This window comes from Quercus suber, unplaced genomic scaffold (assembly GCF_002906115.3).
Source record: "Quercus suber isolate HL8 unplaced genomic scaffold, Cork oak 2.0 scaffold_941, whole genome shotgun sequence".
Lineage (NCBI taxonomy): Eukaryota > Viridiplantae > Streptophyta > Magnoliopsida > Fagales > Fagaceae > Quercus > Quercus suber.
In genome coordinates this window covers 50,250-69,612 of record NW_027070363.1, presented here as the reverse complement: position 1 = coordinate 69,612, position 19,363 = coordinate 50,250, and the positions used below count along the sequence as shown (strand labels likewise).

At 34.4% G+C, this 19,363-nt stretch overlaps 1 protein-coding gene across 1 annotated transcript; it reads left to right on the top strand.

Annotated features, from left to right (window-relative positions):
* The first annotated feature begins 11,507 nt into the window (after positions 1-11,507).
* Positions 11,508-12,221, top strand: LOC112029708 (large ribosomal subunit protein eL39x). Its single transcript, XM_024062400.2, has 3 exons — positions 11,508-11,633; positions 11,743-11,846; positions 11,953-12,221. The coding sequence occupies exons 1-3, from the start codon at positions 11,631-11,633 to the stop codon at positions 11,999-12,001; spliced, it is 156 nt and encodes a 51-aa protein (XP_023918168.1). The 5' UTR covers positions 11,508-11,630; the 3' UTR covers positions 12,002-12,221.
* The last annotated feature ends 7,142 nt before the right edge of the window (positions 12,222-19,363 follow it).

Genomic DNA, 19,363 nt, shown 5'->3' with positions numbered 1-19,363 from the left:
ATATAGGCATTATACTTATATGGCAGAAATCACATTTTCGTCCCTACATTTTCAGGCGATTCCCACTTTGGTCCTTAGATTTTATTTTTACCGTTTTTAGTCCTTATCCTGAAAAACGATTCTCATTTTGGTCCCTACCATTACATCAGAGACGAAAAATGCACACATGGCAAATAGCAGAATTAAAAAATATTAAAATAATGTCCACGTGTTACTACAAGCTACACGTGGCTTTCCCGCCCTTAATTAGTCACGTGGCCCTCATGTGACATTCTTTCTAAACCAAGAAAAAACCCCAAATCAGCAAGCACAATCCCTAACCTCTTACTCAGATAGCTTCAAAGTGATTGTAGCTTCAGTTCCTATCTCGAAGCAACTCCATGTTTGTGAAAGGCAGATTGCGAAGGTTCTCTCTCTCTCTCTCTCTCTCTCTCTCTCTCTCCCCCTTTATAACTTTTGTAGTGGGCATAATATTGACTGTAATAGTGGAATATTTTTGGGATTTGCTTTGTTTGGCTATTGTGTGTTACTTTTGTTTATAGCTTTTGGTATTTGCAGCTCTATTTGTTTTACTTTTGTTTATCAGGGGCCACAATATTGACTATGATAAATAATGGAATATTTTTATTGGTATTTGCATTGTCTATTTGTATTGTGTGTCACTATTGTTTATCAGGGGCCACTATATTGACTTTGATAAACTATGGAATCTTTGTGTTGGTATTTGCATTGATTGTCTATATTGTGTTTTACTATTGTTTATCAGGGACCACAATATTGAATGTGATAAACTATGGAATATGTTTGTTGGTATTGGTTGTGCTTGTCTGTATTGTGTCTTGCTTTTCAAGAAGTGGTTGGGTCCATGTGTTCCCTTTTTCTGTATTGTATTTTTTTATTTGTTTATTAGTTTATTAGCCTAACAAAGGATTATTAATTTCAAAAAGTGGATATCTATTTTCATTCTGTTTTCTTTCCATGACTTGCATGCAGGATGGATGAGCGTTTTACTCTGCATGTCCACCGTGGTGGGCATTTCACGTGGGACCCTCAAGTGTATATAGGAGGGACAGTTGATATAATGGATAATTGTGACCCAGATAAGTGGTCAAAAGTAGAGATTGAGAGTATCTGTAGGGAGTATCTGTGTGTGGTATAGGGTTGCTTAGGGTATATGTTACGAAATGCAACGGTTGTGAGAAAAACATGATAACTGAGTGTTGGAACTTGAACTTTAGCATCAGGAGTTGAACATTGAATTAACATAGTTTTACCAGAAGGTTCTCGGTGATTTAAACAACCAGGATTTAACTGAGTACCCAACAATCTGTAATAAATGCGGTAGATCAAAGCAAAAGGTTTACTACCTTCATCCATGATATAACCAGAAGAAGCAATATTCAGAGTCAAAACTTTAACAATATTAGGATCATTTAAAGCAAGAGTAAGATCAGGATAACAGTTAAAATAAACAGGACCATCATACAAAGAAGCAGTAATCATACCAAGAATGCTGTCTTTAAAGTGCTTAAATCTAGCATCACGTAAACACATGAGAACAGAAGCATTGATACCCTTTCGGGTGAGTGGTTTAAAAATCATTAAAATTAGTTTTGTGTTTTTTATAATTTTTGTGACTTTTATCATGTTTTTTACCCTTTTGCCGAGAAGGAGCAATCAGGGGCAAACCATATTGTTCACAAAAATTACCCATTTCATATTTAGCTTTTCTTTTATTTTTTAACTGGTATTTTAACAGTTTTTCATCATTGCACATATTAATACCAAGTTTTTTAATAGTGCTTAAAATATCACCATAGGTTAAATTATCATAATCAATAGAATCATTTTTACCAATTAATTCTTGTTTTACCTTATGGGCAAAGATAGGAGGTAGACCGTCAATAAACTTTTCTTTCCAATAAGGTTTGTAACAATTTTTCCGCTGCATCACTCTGGAAAGAAAAACATCTTGATACCATCTATAATCAGATATAGTAGGACATCTCAAATTATTCAGTAAATTAGAAATTCGAGATGAAACATTAGATGGAGCACCAACAAAATGTTTGATAATAGTATAAATCAAGGTATTAACACCATCAGGAATACCTCGACCAATACGATCATCAAAAATAGGCAAACTTTCATCATTCTTTTTAACAGCATGTTTAATAGAGTCCCTGGAATCTTCTGTGAGATATAAATCCCACCATCCACGAAGAGTACCAGAAAAACCAGTAGCAAGCAAGTCAACAATTTCAGGTTGATCAAAATCATGATTATTTTGATAAGCAATACCAACCATGGACATATGTCCCATTTTGTTAATAATTTCTTGTTCAGAAAAACCATCAATATTCCATTCATAAATTTTATCAGCAGAAACAGAAAATTGAGTTTGAAAAGGTCTTTCTTCAAACTGAATATCAGGAAGAGTAGGTTTTGAATACCAATTTTTTGTAAGAAACATGGGTTTGGAAGAACTTCCAACAAATCTTTTGATTTCTGGGAAATCATTATCAAAAACCGATTGACAATTCTATTAGAAGGAGCAGATACCCAATCTTTAGGCTAGTAGCCAAAGCTGAGCACCTTAGGTTTGAGAAGGATATGTTATTCATCTCACCTAAACAATTTAAAGATGCTATAACTGATTATGCAATCCATGGTGGGTGGGGTATAAAATTTGTGAAAAATGACTTGGTGAGAGTGAAAGCCCGATCCTAGCCAGGGTGCAAGTTTGTTGCCTACCTTGCAAAGGTGCCAAGGGAGAAAAGTTTTAAATTGAAAACACTGAACAAGGAACACACATGCAGTAGAAATTATAGAAATCCAAGGTGCACAGCATCATATATTATGAAGAAGTTAATGAAAAAGGTTAGGAGACAGTTTGACATAAAGCTCAAGGATATTCAGGATGCTGTGCATGAGAACTATGTGATTAACATAAGTGTAGGAAAGGCAAGTAGGGCCACAGAGAAAGCTCAAGATGCTATTGATGGGGCCCATACTGCATAGTTCAACTAGCTATGGGAGTACTGTGATGAGTTAAGAAGGTGCAATCCTGGGAGCACAGTATTGATAAAGGTGCATACTTATAATGATAGTGATTTGGCAGTTATGCATGACTTAGCAACTAGGCTGCCATATTTTGAAAGAAACTACATCTGCCTGGATAGTTGCAAGAAGGGCTTCTTGGCAAGGTGCAGGCCAATCATTAGTCGAGATGCATGCCATCTAAAGACCAAGACAAGTGTTCAGCTGATGTGTGCTGTTGGCAGAGATCCCAATGATGAATACTTCCCCTTTGCATATGCAGTAGTCGAGGCTAAAAACAAGGACCCTTGGACCTGGTTTCTTAATTTATTGCTTGTTGGCATAGGAGATGGCAACAGATGGGTGTTCATATCTGATCAACAGAAGGTCTAATGGTAGCTTTATTGCTTGCTGAATTAATTGTGGTTAATAGTAGCTTCATTGCTTGCTGAATTAAATCATTGTGCTTTGTAAGGGTTGGTGAACAGCTTTGTTGACAATTGGCCACAGTACAAGCACAGGATCTGCTGTAGACATTTATACAATAACTTGAGGAAGAATCATTCTGGTGTCCTTATTAGAGACCTTTTTTGGAAAGCAGTCAAGGCTACCTATCAGCAAGCACATGAGAGGGCAATGAATGAGCTAAAGGAGGTAGATGAAGATGCATTCAAATGGCTGCAATCTCACTCAACAACTATTTGGGCTAGGCACATGTTCAAAAGTGATGGCTCGAGTGATACAGTCCTGAACAACATGTGTGAAAGTTTAAACAGCATGATAGTTAAGTTCAAAAGCAAACCTATAATCACCATAGTAGGCAATCTACTCAGGGTAGTCATCACTTAGTATGCATAAATGTGCATTATGATCCATAGACCTATGTGATTCATGAATGATTAATTCTCCTTTTTTCTCTAAGTGCTTGCAACTTGAATGTATTAGGCTATATTTGATGACTAGATTTCAAGCAAACAGACAAATGATTATGGATGTGGAATCTAAGTTGTGTCTTAAGATAAGAAAGAGACTGTATAAGGAGAAGTTGGCATGCAACAAGTGGCTGGCATGTTGGGCTGGTCGTACCAAGTATGAAGTGAAGAATGGACTAAAGAGTTTCACTGTGGACTTGGAAGAGAAGAAGTGTAGCTATAGGAAGTGGTTATGTCATACCATGTTGCCATGCCATTTCTTATATCTTTTTTAACAGGGAAGATGTTAGAAGGTATGTCAATGCTTGCTACAAAAGGACTACCTACATTAATTGCTATGACCCCATTATAGAGCCCATCAATGGCCAGAATACATGAAGACCTAGTGGACTTCCACCTGTGCAGCCCCCTATCAAGAGGAGACCTCCTAGCAGGCCTAAGAAGAAGAAGAAGAAGGCACTGGAGCCTGATGAACTTAGAAGTCACAGAAAAAACAGAGATCTAGGCATCTCAAAACAATGCAAGTCATGTGGGAAATTAGGACACAATAGGAGGAGCTGCAAGGGAGAGGTAGGAGGGAACTCCTCCCTGCCTGGGAGTGCATCCCAAGTCAGCAGGACCACAAGGAGGGTAAATATACTACTTTGACTTAGATATCTGTGTTGTTTTATTTTTCAGTCAGTAGATTATTAATTGTTATTGTGCTTGTGTTTGCAAGCAGCCAAGGATGGTCATACAAACAGCCCAGCTGTAGGTAGTGCACAACCAAGCTCCAATGATCAGCCAACGGTACATAGGGCACAACCATGCTCTAATGATGACGTGACCACAAGTGCACCTCCACCCCCCACTGATAACCAATCCAATCCAAAACCAAAAAGACAGAGGAAGAGAAGTGCAGTCACCGCTGAGACCTTGAATGCAATTAGGAATGCAGCAAGGTATATGATAGCAATGAAATCTGCTGGAAGATAACAAGCTGAAGCAGGACCTTTTTTTTTTTTTTGGTGTGCTATATGTTGAGAGCACTCTTCATATGTTTATGTAACTGCCAGGACAATTGGCATTTTGGTATACTTATATAATGGCTGACCAAGTCCTTTTTTTGTATGAATGTGCTAGGTAGAATTCATCCCATATTTTGTAATTATTATGGTATACCAAAAACTATCATTGGTGTTAATTAGTGATCATTAGTATTTACAGGTGATGCTGTGTTTCTGTGTTCATTAGTATTTATCCTTTCTCCCATTGTTGTGATGATTTTGCTTCCATTATTCAGATTTGTTGGTTTTTAGCTTTGGGTTAAGAACAGATTTGGTTTTTAAAAGGCTTAAACTCATGTCTCTATTGGGCTAACATGAAGCCGGATTTGTTATGTTGAATACTTAATTATTGTATAGTTGAAGCCAAATTTGTTTGATTGGCATTGGGGGGGCTATTGTGTTTTTAAGTCTATTATGCAGGTACCCTTATATGGTTCAGCTATGTAGGTCTGTGATTATGCTGATAATATTCAGCTTAAGTGTATTTTGCAGATGATCTCTTTATGGAATGATAATTGGTATCATCCTAATATGAGATAGTGAATTTCTGAAATGCCAAAGTTGCTGAAATGCTATCTACTCAGGAATCCAATGCTAGTATGGGATGAGATAGTGAATTGGGAGATTAAAAACTGTTGAGGCAGAAGCTTCAGTACTGTTTTGCTTAGGCTTGTTTTGTGGGCTGCTATTTACCATGTTTGGTTATATTATAATTGGGGTAGTCCTATATGTCAGCAGTAGGAACTGAGATGCTATTTTGCTTTGGTCTATCAACTATGGGCTCTGCAATCCAATTGGTTGTGTTATTAATAAAATTTATCTTATTCATAAAATAGAAAAAAAGTAATCAGTGGACACATATACTATGTAAGCTTGCGGGTTCAGGTATAGCTCTGTTTATTTGGTTTTCAACTTGATATGCAAAGTAATATTGAGTGCACACAAGGCACAAACACTACACAACAATGCAATAAATTGGTATACAAGTCATAGATTAATTAAAAAGTGATGTTCCATTGCTAAAGTGTCAGATTACAGAGAGAATTACAACAAAATTTAGGCCTTTTCCCACAAATACATACCAACACATACCAACACAAATTCATGCCAACACATACCAACACAAAAATTTTGCCAAAACCTACCCACATACACCAAAATTATGGCCTTTTTCCACTAATACCTACCCACCTAATGACCCATTTTCCCCCCACTTATTTAGACAACCAAAAGAAGCATCAAGCAGGGTAGCATCCTACTTATCACCAGAGACAGCCCCAGGTAGATGAGCAGACTCTACTCTCTCTTCCTGTAGCCTACAATACCATCTTCAAGGGTTAAAATCTGTTGCCTCTGCTCCAGAATCAACACCTTTCCACACTCGCAGATTTCATCATCACGCCACTGAAAAAAAAAAAATTTGCACTTGCGTCCAGCCTAACACCCAAGAGCCAAATAAAACCCATTATATCTTCAACCAAAATCATGAAAAACAACAACAAATAGTATTAGCAAAATCTAGTCAAAGCCAATCCAATACTTGTATTAGCAAAATACTAAAATCCTTGAAACTAAAAAAGACCCACTAAAGAAAATAGCTATAAAATAAAAACCCAATAACAAAATCCTATAAATGTTCCATAAAAACAACATCTTTATATTCAAAGAAGCCCAATCACCTCTCTCTCTCTCTCTCTTCACAGTGGGTCGACTCCTTTCTCTCCCCAGAAAGAGTTCCTCTTTCTCACTCTTTTTTTTTTTTCTCACCTAAGCTTCACCCCCGCCCAGAAACTCAATAGGAATTTAAAAACTTTACAAGAGAGATCGTGTATGATTGGAAAAAAGATGTGCAACAAGAATAGTCCTGATATGAAAACCAAGTCTATGACCAAGAAAGAGAAAGCCAGATGCAAAGTTAGAGTTAGAGAGATAGATACTAACTTACCCAGAAATTTGGATACCCATAGAACCTTCTTCCAGGGTTCTCAGGTGTCCACGAAACAACGAAAACGGGTTTCTTAAAGTAGAAGCATTGGGTTTGGCCCCTTTTCCTCAAGCTTCCACTCGATGACATCGAGCTTAATTCCATGAGAGCAGTTGAGTTGAAGATGTTTTTGGGCTGTGTTGTGAGCGAGGAGCTGAGTTTGTGGCAAGGAGCTTAATTTAGGGGTTAGGGATTTCTGAATTTGGCAAGAAGCTAATCCAGGTATTTCAATGGGCAGATAGTCACGTGAGGGCCACATGACCTCCTACAGGTGGGAATGGGACTAACTAAGGGCGGGAAAGCTACATGGAGCTTGTAGTGACACATGGACATTATTTTAATATTTTTTAATTCTACCATTTGCCACGTGTGCATTTTCCGTCTCTGATGTAACGGCAGGGACCAAAACGAGAAGTGTTTTTCAGGATAGGGACTAAAAGCGATAAAAATAAAATATAGGGACCAAAGTGGGAATTGCCTGAAAATGTAGGGATGAAAATGTGATTTTCGCCTACTTATATTTGAAAAATGTGCTACAATTATAAACTTATATAATAATTTAAACTTAATGTAACATGTTACCTGTGTTCCATGGAATGGGAGTGTACTTTTTTTTTTATAAATATTCTTGGATATGTTCAAATTAGTCAACAGATTATGGTTTTTTCTTTTATTAAAAAAAAAAAGTCATTTTAATAACATCTTCTTCATTTATATAAAACAATATAAATATTTTCATTAAATTACATTTGTCATATATATCACTATTGATTGTTGTTAAATTCAAAATACCATTTCATAAGACTCATAAAAATATAAATATAAAAAAAAATTATATAACACTTGCACTGTTTAATTTACAAATTTTACTATTATATTACATTTTTTCAGGGGAACTAGTGTTAATAGAATTGTTATTAATACTGTTTCGGACCCCGTTTCGGTTTGTCCAGTGAAATGGAATATTTCGGTACGGCCAATTTTGGCGTACCGTTTCAAGGTGTTTCGAAATTCCTAAAAAATAATTTTTATATATTCTTGTAGAACATAAAATTATCAATTCTAATAAATAAATTACTAAATATCAAATAATACAAATCATTTAGTCTTAACTCTTAAGTCTTAAACATCAATATAACATCAATTTAACATCACACAATAAGAAGATTTAAAAGAAAATAACTAAATATCAAATAATACAAAACATTTTACATTAATTTAACATAATATTACTCCTCCTCCTCATCACCATCCATGAGAGATACAAATTCAAAAAATGAATATTTCAATACCGGATTATTTCAGCGTACCGTTTTAGGGTGTTTCAGATTCTTAAAAATATATATTTTATATATATATATACCTAAAAGTACAATTCAAAAAAGTGAAATATAGATATAAAATAATGAATTTAATCTAATTATATAAAATAATGATTTTAATTTTCACTATTCATTCATTTTCTCTATCTGAACCAACCACTGCCATATCTTTTGATTCATTTTTTTATTTTTCTTTCTTCTATCTCACGTGTTTTGGTCTTCTCTTCTCCTATTTCCATCTTTCTCTTCAAGTCCCATCTATCACCAAATCCCAATATTCCCATATCCCAAACCTCATCACAACCGTATATTCAAAACCTCATCACAACTGTACTCTCCTATTGAAAAAGTCTGATACTCTCATCTTCTTGCTTAACTTTGATACTCTCATCTTGTCTCTCTTATCTCCTCTCTCTCTCAGCTTTGTTCAGCTCCAAGGATGCCTCTTCGAGTTTATTACTCTATAAATTTCTTGACACTCATCTCATCTTATCTTTTAATTTATGTTCTCATCGTCAGCATCATCTTCATCTTCTTCTATTTTTTCTTTTTAATTTTCACTGAGGCTCATCTTTTGCTATTGAACATGTACCGGTCAAATCTTGCATTTCAGCCGGATTTCACCGAAATGAACCGGAATGCTCAAAACACACCGGAATAGGCCAGAATTTTATCCGAGGTGGAACAGAGGGGTGTGCCATTCCCGTTTGCATACCGATACGAAATTTTCTGGCCATTCCAGCCAGAACGGAACGAAATCAACAACATTGGGTAATAGTTAACTAAATTTGAGATAGATGTTTGGAAAGGGCCACTTGTCAATTGCTAAAGGGAGGTCTCTGTTGGGCCTATAAGTGTTTTTCAGAAATCGACACCAGCCCAACAATGGACTAGCAACTACTGGTCAACTTTGAGGCCTAAAAAAAAATAAACCAACCCAAAGCCCAAAAGAGCAATAAAGGGACCCTAATCTAGTTTTAACAATGGAGTAATGAAGAAGACATGACAAACTTGTATAATTGCAAGTCAAGGTAATGAGTTAATATGATATGAAAACTGTGATTTAAAAAGTGTAATGAAAATACGTATTTACAGTATTCATAAAGTAAAAAATGTGTTTAGTACCATGTTTTAAATAACATGTTTTAGTGTGTGAAAAAATATAATTGTGTGTGTGTGTGTGTGTTTTTTTAAGTTGACAAGTGGGCCCTCTAGTTGGAATTTAAGAAGGAAGTTTTATGTGTTATCTAATCAAGTAGGCCCCATGTTTTTCAAAATATTTACAAAAGTGTCATTGAGCAACGTTGTTTGAAATCTAAAAACTAGTAAAAGGAGTTTTCCAAATTCAGTGATTAAACACCCTAAAATAAACAATATAACTCAAAAACTTCTAAAAAAACACCCTTACCAAATACGTTTGTTTTTTTAAACCACTGTTTTCGATGTTTATATTGTTGTTTGGAATCACATACCAAACAGGCCTTTTTAGACATATTTTCAAGTTTCAACCTATAGTGTTCATCACGGATAGTTGCAACCACAAGTTTACAATTGAGAATGACCATCGTACCCTTATAATAAAATATTATTAAAAAAATTTCAACCCACTATATTAGCACTATAAATAAACAAGGATACGCTCATCCTAAACTTAACTAATAATAAAAGTCTAAAATCCAATAAAACTAATAATAAAAGTCTAAAATCCAATAGAACACTACCACTTCGTAATCATTGTACTCTGTTTCTCCCACAGTGTCGGAGAAAATTGGTATATAACACCAATTTTCAAACATATTTGTTAGTTAGCATGTTTCCAAACTTATTAGCAAACTAACATCTTGAGTTTCTTAAACTCGAGTTCACTGTAGCAACTCGAGTCTTGGAAACTCGATTTCCATGTGTTGGCAAGTGGAAATTGAGTATTAAAAGCTAGAGTTCCTTAAAACTAAAAGAACAAAATTCACGAACAACTTCAGCTCCTCACACATGAGTTTCAGGTCTCACTCTCACCTTCAATTTCTTATAGGACTGTATAGCATCCTTCTAGGTCTCACCTTCAAATCCTTCACAGGTCTTCACCAGTAAGACCAAACCCAAACCCAACAAATGCACCGATCGAAACCTGCAAAACCAAACCCAACAAACACACCACCACCTCATCCCGATCCCAATCGCCACCTAGGTTCAGTCCAAAGCGCCGCCTAGAGCCTAGGTTTGTTGCTTCGTGTTACTATTTGATCTCACTAGATTTGTTGCTTCATGATTCTGTTTTTTATCTCACTGGGTGTTGTGGTTTGTGTTTTGATCTTCATGTTTTTGTTTTTGTTCTAGGGAAATCGAGTGTTAAAGAGTCAAGTTCACATAAAACTCAAATTTGTGAGACTTGAGTTGCTATAGTGAAATTGAGTCTAAAAAACTCGAGATGTTAATTTGCTAATTAGTTTAAAATCAATGCTAACTAACGAATATGTTTGACAATGGGTGTTATATGCCAATTTTCTCCCAAAGTGTTATTGAGTTCCACATCAAACTTCGATTATTCCAACCATTTCACACACTCAAAATTTCTCTAATTAAATCCCCGCATTTTCTTCTTCTTCTCATAGTTGAAGTGCTTGGTTTTGGGCATTAAATTTTTTTCAAGTATTGTCTAATCTAATCGTCTTATTACTGTTGATTCAGATGACTTCGACTTCAACGATGCTCTCTCTAGCTTCGGCCTCTCCAACTGCCTCACTTTTAGTTCATGAAAACTTGAAAGTAATCCTAATTTTCCATTTCTCTTTTTTTAAATTTCCCCCTTAATTTTCTGGGAAATACCCAAAATTTATTATAAATTATATTAAAGTTTTAAAGGACCAAAATATTTTTATCAAATGCAATATCATGTTGTGGAATTGAGCAGGGAAGATTGAAGCTTGGAGGTGGTAGCTTAAGCTTCAACAAGGAGAATTATTTGCACAAAGGTATATCAATATCAATATTCTGGTGGATGGGGTCAGTAGCCCATGGGCCCATATGATTTCCTTGCCAATTTGTGGCTGGGCCCCCCGTCCATTAACCTTAAGTTATTGGGTCATTGCAATCAGCTACCTTGGTTCTATCTTCTTGGGCTTTTTTAATCATATGAAACAAAACTTTGGACCTTGAACAATGTTGCGCAACCGACTAAGAAGTTTTGTCTGGCCCACCAGGAAACATATATTCATCCTATATAGGGTTTCACTTTCCTCATCGTCTTCTTCTTCTAAATTACTCAGGGTTTCCTTCCTCTCTTTCCCAGCGCCGACCTCCAACGCCAAAAATGGTACTCTCTCTCTCTCTCTCTCTCTCTCTCTCTCTCTCAACTGTGTTGAAAACTGAGTAACTTTTATGATATGGGTCTGAATGAATAATTGTTATTACTGTATGTTTAGCCGTCCCACAAGACCTTCATGATTAAGAAGAAGCTGGCGAAGAAGATGAGGCAGAATAGGCCTATCCCTCACTGGATCCGCATGAGGACTGACAACACCATCAGGTTCTTTCGATTTCCCACTTCTTCTTCTTTTTCTTTTTCTTTTTTTTTGTTCTAAGTTTTTGTCTTTGATTCTCTGTTTAAGCTGTTTCTATTGGTTTTGTTTCAGGTACAATGCAAAGCGCAGGCACTGGCGCCGTACCAAGCTTGGATTCTGAGGTGTTTTTGCTGTTTTATTGTCATTGCTTCTTTAGCATAGTATTTGCGAAGATGATGATGTTGTAGGGCTTTTCATTTTTTTTTTCCATTTCCTTAAGAATCCAATTTGTATGGAATTCATAAGATTCCCTTTCCCCAGATGTTTATTTACTGTTTTTGACTAGTATTTTCTTGGATTGGATTGATAGTGGTGGTTGATGAAGAGAGCTTGATTATGTATGTCTATGAGTTTCTGATTCCAAGCTACATATAAGGTCTGTTGTTTATGAGGTTTTGCTTTGTCTACGTATGTGATTTCAGACTAGAGTGTGATTCCTTTTTATTAAGTTTTGAAAGGGTGTCTTTTTGTTTAGGTATTGTTAGTCATTACGTTGTGAGATCATTTTGTTAGGCTGTTCTAGACAAACTTATTTGGTGACCAGTAGTTGTTCCTCTTGTTCTGTGACTGGCAAACAACTAATTTTGGCTTTGCCCATATGCCTAATTACAGTTAAACTGTATGTAGTGGAAAATAATTATTGCCACTTTTGAGGGTTGAATCTGTGTCACCTCAAATGCATATTGAGGTGGGGTTGAGATACCAACTACATGTAGGTCTAGATTGCAATCCGTTTGATGATTGAATTTCATAGGTTTTTGTTCCATTTGTTTAGCTTGCACCGTTTCATTTTACTGTTTATATCTGTTTAAATTTGATGGTAGAATGGGCCACGAGCCTTGTCCTTTAGTAGCACTGCGTAGTTATTGTATTGTGGAGAAGCTGGGTTTGAATCCCCCTTCTGAGTTATTGTCCGCCAAAAAAAGATGTCAGAACAAAAGATATATATGCAATGTCTCCCATTTTCTTGGCTGATTTTTGTATGCTTGTAAACCGATTGACTTCGTATGGTTATTTAAGTCATAGAATGTTTGCTTTTTTATCATACGCTACTATGAAGATTGCTGGTTATTACTTATGTTAAATGTATTGATAATCAAATCTAAATTTGTTGTTAGTCCATAGTGGCACCGCCTCTGAATTTGGATCTTTTTTATAAAATAAATAAATAAATAATAATAATAATAATAATGGCTGTAATGTCAGTTTTTGAAAGTTTTCTGGATTTGTTTTGCTCATATCTGATTCCCAATGCTGATGGTATATTTTGTGTTCCTATTTTTTATCACCTTATTTGTTTCATGTAATTCTGTATGGAACTTGCTTACTAGAAACAAGTTTTCTTTCGCTCACTGTATCTGTGAATTTATGACAATACCTACTGGAAACATCATATTCATGCATTTGTTTATTGCCATTCATGATTGCAGTGAGTAGACCATTGGTGGTTTTAGATAAGAAATGGTTGTAATTGATCATTTTTTCCCCTGAATAAAAACTCACAGGTGTGTTATATGCATAATCTATAAACTGAATTAGCTCACCCCAATACAGATGCACATACCTCCTTAAGCTAACTAAGTTACATGATATGTTAACTAGTTGACTTGCTCCTCTTGTAATCATAATTGATTGTTATCAAGAAAGACTTGTAGAAGTTTTTACTTCTTTATACATGCTCCTCTTTCAATTAATGTTCTTATAATCATCCATGTCAAAACAATAATTGCATGATGGATTGACTTTTCACTTCTTTATATTGTGCACCATATGAACGCTAAAGTTTTTAGAAGAAGTATTATATATATATATATATATATTACTTTGTAGAAGTTATATTTGTTATAGACTTGGGATATATTGAATTAATGACCAATTTAATCATCACCTATTAGTTATACTAAATTAAATTTTAAGTCTTTTAATAATTAGATTGACCTATTAGAATATTCTTATTGCAATAGAAAATGTTGTTCATAATCATTACCGAAAGTAATAAAACCAATTGATATCTTGATATGATAGTAAAGATTGATCATTTGTTATATGTTCTAATTTTATTGTATCCAACAATTCTTTAAAACAATATAAGGACTTTAAAAATTTTAATCCAATTCAATTTTCTGCCTTTTCTTCCCTGTTTTTGGTTGAATACTTTTGATTTAGATTGAAGGATTTTTATATGCAAGGTAAATGTTTTTTTCTACGAGGGTTTCAAACTTACAATCAAATTCATTCTTCTTCTTTCCTTTTAATTAATGTGATTTAGGTTAAAATCTCATTGGTAAGGAATGTAATAGTCTAGTAAAATTAACTTTTTCACATAACTTTCTAAGTTTGTAAGGAATGCAACAGAGACAGCAAAATCCAGTGATACAATAATGCCATCTAATTCTACATTAACTTAAAGTGAGGCCCAGATTTTACTTAACTTTTTCACAAAAGGAATGCAACAGAGACAGCAAAATCCAGTGATACAATAATGCCATCTAATTCTACAATCAGCAAACACACACAATGTAGGATTTGCTACATTAACTTAAAGTGAGGCCCAGATTTTACTGAACTCCACTATTAGATTCATGCATTCTCTCCATATCTCATATGATTGCTTATGTCTTCATATAGGGATAAGAAATTTGGGAATGTATTATGTTCAGTGAAAAAGGTAAGCTTGAATACGGATATTTATTGCAAATATTTTTTAAAAAAATTGAATAATGATTTTGAGAGAGAAAGCTATGCTTGCAAAGAAATCAGTATAATCATTGAGTTCAACATTATAAGGTGTTTTTATACGGACAGTTACATCTGTGAATAGATTGAGAACCAAAAGAAACGAAAAGAGACATGTATTGTTAAGGTTTCTTTTTTGTTAATGAGAAAGTTTGATACTTTGATATAATGTTTAAACTGGGATGTTTCAAGAATTTCTTCACCCATTGACTTGTGCTAACTATAGTTTAGGTGGCAAAGATCCCCAAAAATTGTGATAGAATCATTTGAGGTTTGTCCAAAGACAAAAACAGAACGAAAAAAAGAAAAAGAAAAAGAAACAATACAGGACTTGTAATGGGTTAGAAGATGTGTTAGCAATGAGGTGAAGTCACTGCTCTATAATCTTAGGGAGGAGCTCTGCATTGTTGACTGCTTCCAGATTTGCAGCAAAATTGTGTTGCGTTTGTAAAATTCAGAGAATTCTGGAACAGCAAGTGCAGCACTTCTGTATAAACCATTCTAGTCTGTTTCCAAATGAAAAATAAAAATATTTTGTTAATAAATATTAAGATTTAGTACCTTATATGAGGAAAGTTATTAGCTATTCTAAAAACAAGTTACCTATTAAAAGACTCGGACACCACTTCATTACATACATTAAGACCATCATGTAACTTGCATTATGTTTTGTTACTTTCAATAATCATAAGCTCAATAATGTTTGTACAAAGAAATCAGAATCTCTTCTCCCTTATGGCTTGTTTGGAAGTTTAGAGAGGGAGGAGAGTAGAGGGGAGGAGAGTAGAGGGGAGTAGTGGGGAGGAGAGTAGAGGAGAATGATTCACCTCCACCTTATTTGGATGCTTTAAAATTAGTAAGGGGGAAGGGAGTAATTAGCCCTTTTCCTTGTGTAATTTTGTTAATATAATAAGGATAAATTAGGTAATTTACTTGGTCAATAGTTTATGTCCTCTACTCCCTCTTCAAATCTCTCCAATTTGGGTGAATTAAAATTGGGGGGCTAGAGGGAGTCCAAACCCCTCCAAACTCCTCCAAACCCCTCCTCCTCATTCTTTAAAAAACTTCCAAACAAGGTAATTGCATTACTCTCCCTCCCTCTACTCTACTCTCCCTCCTTTTTTAAACATCCAAACATGCCATTAAGGTTGGTTGGCTTTTTTTGTGGGTCTATTGGGTAGTTCATGAAGCCCTTTCGTAGGTTGGCTCAGGTGGTAGAACGCTTGGTCATGAAAGAAATCAATATAGATTGAGGAGTAAGGCCATTTGATTAAAAGGCATAGGCAATCGAAGGCCACTGTATAAAGGGCCATAATGTAGCTCGAGCTAGAGTTTTCGATTTTTCTAACTAAGAGTATTAACATCAGTTTGCATATAATAGAAAGAGACGTAGAAATTATATAGTTTAATGACATGCGTCAGTTTTTGTATAATTGTATTTTGGCAATGGAATAACCCAATATGTCCTCTTTATTTGCTCTTTGTACTCATAGGTTGGGATGATGAAGTCACACAACATAAAGGCCACTTTTATAGGTTTTCAATTAAGGTTCAATAGATTCACAAGACTGATTTCAATAAAACATGTTAGATACAAGTCTCTCAATTCATGACTGATTGAGTATCGATCAAGAGGCAATTGCTTAGATTGATTTAAGGTCTTCAACTTAAATGAACTAGTATGAATTGATCACAAATCTATTTGACAATTACATTATCTTGGAACTTGCGTACTCTAAACTTAACAATTTGTCACTTTGGTGATTCCATGACTAAACCATGTTACAAAATTTAAACCATATAAAATTCTTGTTAAATACAATCAATCCCAAGAAATCAAAGAGAAACTAAGACTAACAAACAAAAGAAAATATTTTCCTCGAAAACATTTTACACCTAAAAATATTTTATAATGAAACAAATGAGCCTAATTAAACTTGGTCTTCCAGCTAGCACTTGTCATGGGCTCACGTGGGCTCATGACTCTAAGCCCCACTCGTGCAAACACCCATGGAATCCATGACAAGCTACTGAACTAGCACTTCATGTCCACTAAACCACTACACTTGAATCTCTCCCAAATTTTACCCATAAACTAGGTCCATGTAACAGTGTTGGTTTGGTGCTCAAGGAACATACTCTTGATGGCCGAGGTCAAAGAACAATTTGGCATTAAAGCAGTTTGAAGATAAAGTTAATATATGTAATGAGAACATTGAAAATTAACTTTTATCTTTTGTAAGTGATTTTCTTAAGGAAAAATAATTGTTACAAGACTCAAGACTGCAACAGTTTTACCCATTAATATAAATTATATATATATTGTCTACAAATCAAATGTAACTGGCACATTAATTATAGAATGAGCACTACCATGTAAACATTGAACCTTTTAATTGCTGCATGAATCTGAGGCGCTAGAAACAAATCTGCCTGAAAATAATAGCATGCAATGCGTTACATTAGATTTTGAGAAACACCTTAACTCAAACTAAAATCCATGCAAGCTGCTGTTATGAAATATTTTAGGAAGTGATTCTAGCATGTCAAAAAACTTGTAGTGCTTAGAGTTGAGTTTGGTGCCTTCATGTCTCGTAATCCTTTTTGTTTTTTTTTTTTTGGGTTTGGGGGAAGAACCATCTTCAGATTGCAATCTTAAAGATTGAGGAGTGGGTTCCGCTATTTTATATTGTGTTCTTTTGTCATTTGGTCTCAATACTTAAGGCTGTAGTAGCATTACAAGCTAGCAAAAGAAAATCTTTGATGGACCAACTTCGGGATGGTTTTCGACTTCCTTAGCAAAGGAGCCCCTAGCAGTATTGGAACATTTTGGTAGTAAAATGAAAATTCATAGCGATGGCCATTCTTTTAGTCTTTCTCTATGCAGTGATCAATTTTAAATTTAGTTTCAACAGATTTAGGGTGCATGATTATGTGTTTAAGGTTAGACACCTTGCACATTCAATGTAGATAGAGAAAAAGGGAAAGAATTTGTAACAGCTATATATTCAATTAATGACCAATTTAATCAAAACACATATAGGTATATTAAATTTTTTTTTTTTTAGTCTTTAAATAATTAGATTACAATAGAAAATGTTGTCCATAATCCATTACCCAAAGTAATAAAATATGATGTTTTGGTTAACTCAATTATTAATGTTTCTTATAGTGAAAAAAAAAATAGTTGAGTTTGAATCTTGTCTACATTAAAATAAAACCTTAATAAGGAATTTTATATGCGGGGTAATCTATTTTTCTACAAAAATTTCAATCAAATTCATTCATCTCCTTTCCTATTTATGTGATTTAGGTTAACGTCTCTCTGTAGAATAGTCTAGTAAAAAGCTTGGACACCACTTCCAAATAAACAATTAGACCATCATGTAATTTACATGATGTTTTGTTACTTTCAATTAACAAAGCTCATTAATGTTTTGTCCAAAGAAAAATGAAACTCTTCACGCTTAAGGTCGGTTGGCTTATTTTGTGAGTCTAGCTCTATTGAGTAGTGTACTATAGGGCTGGCCCTAGGCTTAGGCCTATTAGGCCATTGCCTAGGGCCCCCTTACTAGAGAAGGCCCCAAATTTGGGGGCAATTTTTTTTTTTTAATATATAAATATTTTTTGGAGATATTAAAACATTTTAGTTTATATTTTTTTTCACTATTAATAAGGCTCAAAGAATTAAGCAATACTAGAGATAGAGATAAGACAAATTTAAATAAATAGGTCTTACAAATAGACGTGTTACTAATCACAAGTAATTCAAATAAGAAAATGTTAAAAATACTATAAATTTTACTACATAACTTTTATTTATTTAATTATTTTTATACAAGGTAAAAATTCTATTCTAACCTAATCTAAGTGTATATGTGTGCGAAACTTTCTTCTAAATACTTAAATCTCAACCATTGCCCCCCACACCTCACAAGAACTTATATTTGTGAAGTGATCAATGCACCAAGGGTGCGTGGTGGTCTTCATAACTTTTATAATTTGATGTGACAATGAATATGATAGGTAGATTTCAACAAACTATTGAATGTATTTTTAAATAAATATTTGTGATTGGTTATATATCTTTGTAATTCTCATGTTGTAAATTTTATAATATTTCTAGTATTTTTGTAAGTCTCATGTCATTGATCACATTCATTACAACACCAGTTTATAGCAAAATTTGTTATAACCTTAGCATTTTATCAAAAAAATATCATACTAAAAAATTAAAAAGAATGGATTTAAAAAAAAATTATTATATAAAATGCAAATTAAATATTATTTAAGTGATAACATAAAGAGCTCATTTGAAGATTTTGCCTTAGGCCTCCAAAACGCTTGGGCCAGCCTTGGTAGTACTAAGTCCATTCTTAGGTTAGCTCAGGTGGTACCGTGGTAGAACGTTTGGTCATAAAAGAAATCAATATGGATTGAGGAGTTAGGCCATCTGATCAGAAGCAACCGAAATCAAAGGCCATAGCCTAGTTTTCGATTTTCCAACTAAGTTTCATTCTGCCAAGGAGTGTGAGTCTAGAAGGAAGGCGATTATTGAGTTTGACTCCCTTATTGTCTTCCTTCCATATGTCTTCTTTTTCAAATGTGCTAGTAACTTAAGAGGCGAATAAGTAGATTGTACTCCTTTTTTGGGCTAAACGATAAGATTTATGCATTCCATCAAAACTTAGCATTGGGAAGCAAAGTGAAAGTCGTAACAAAAGGAAAGAGACTCCTTTATTATTTA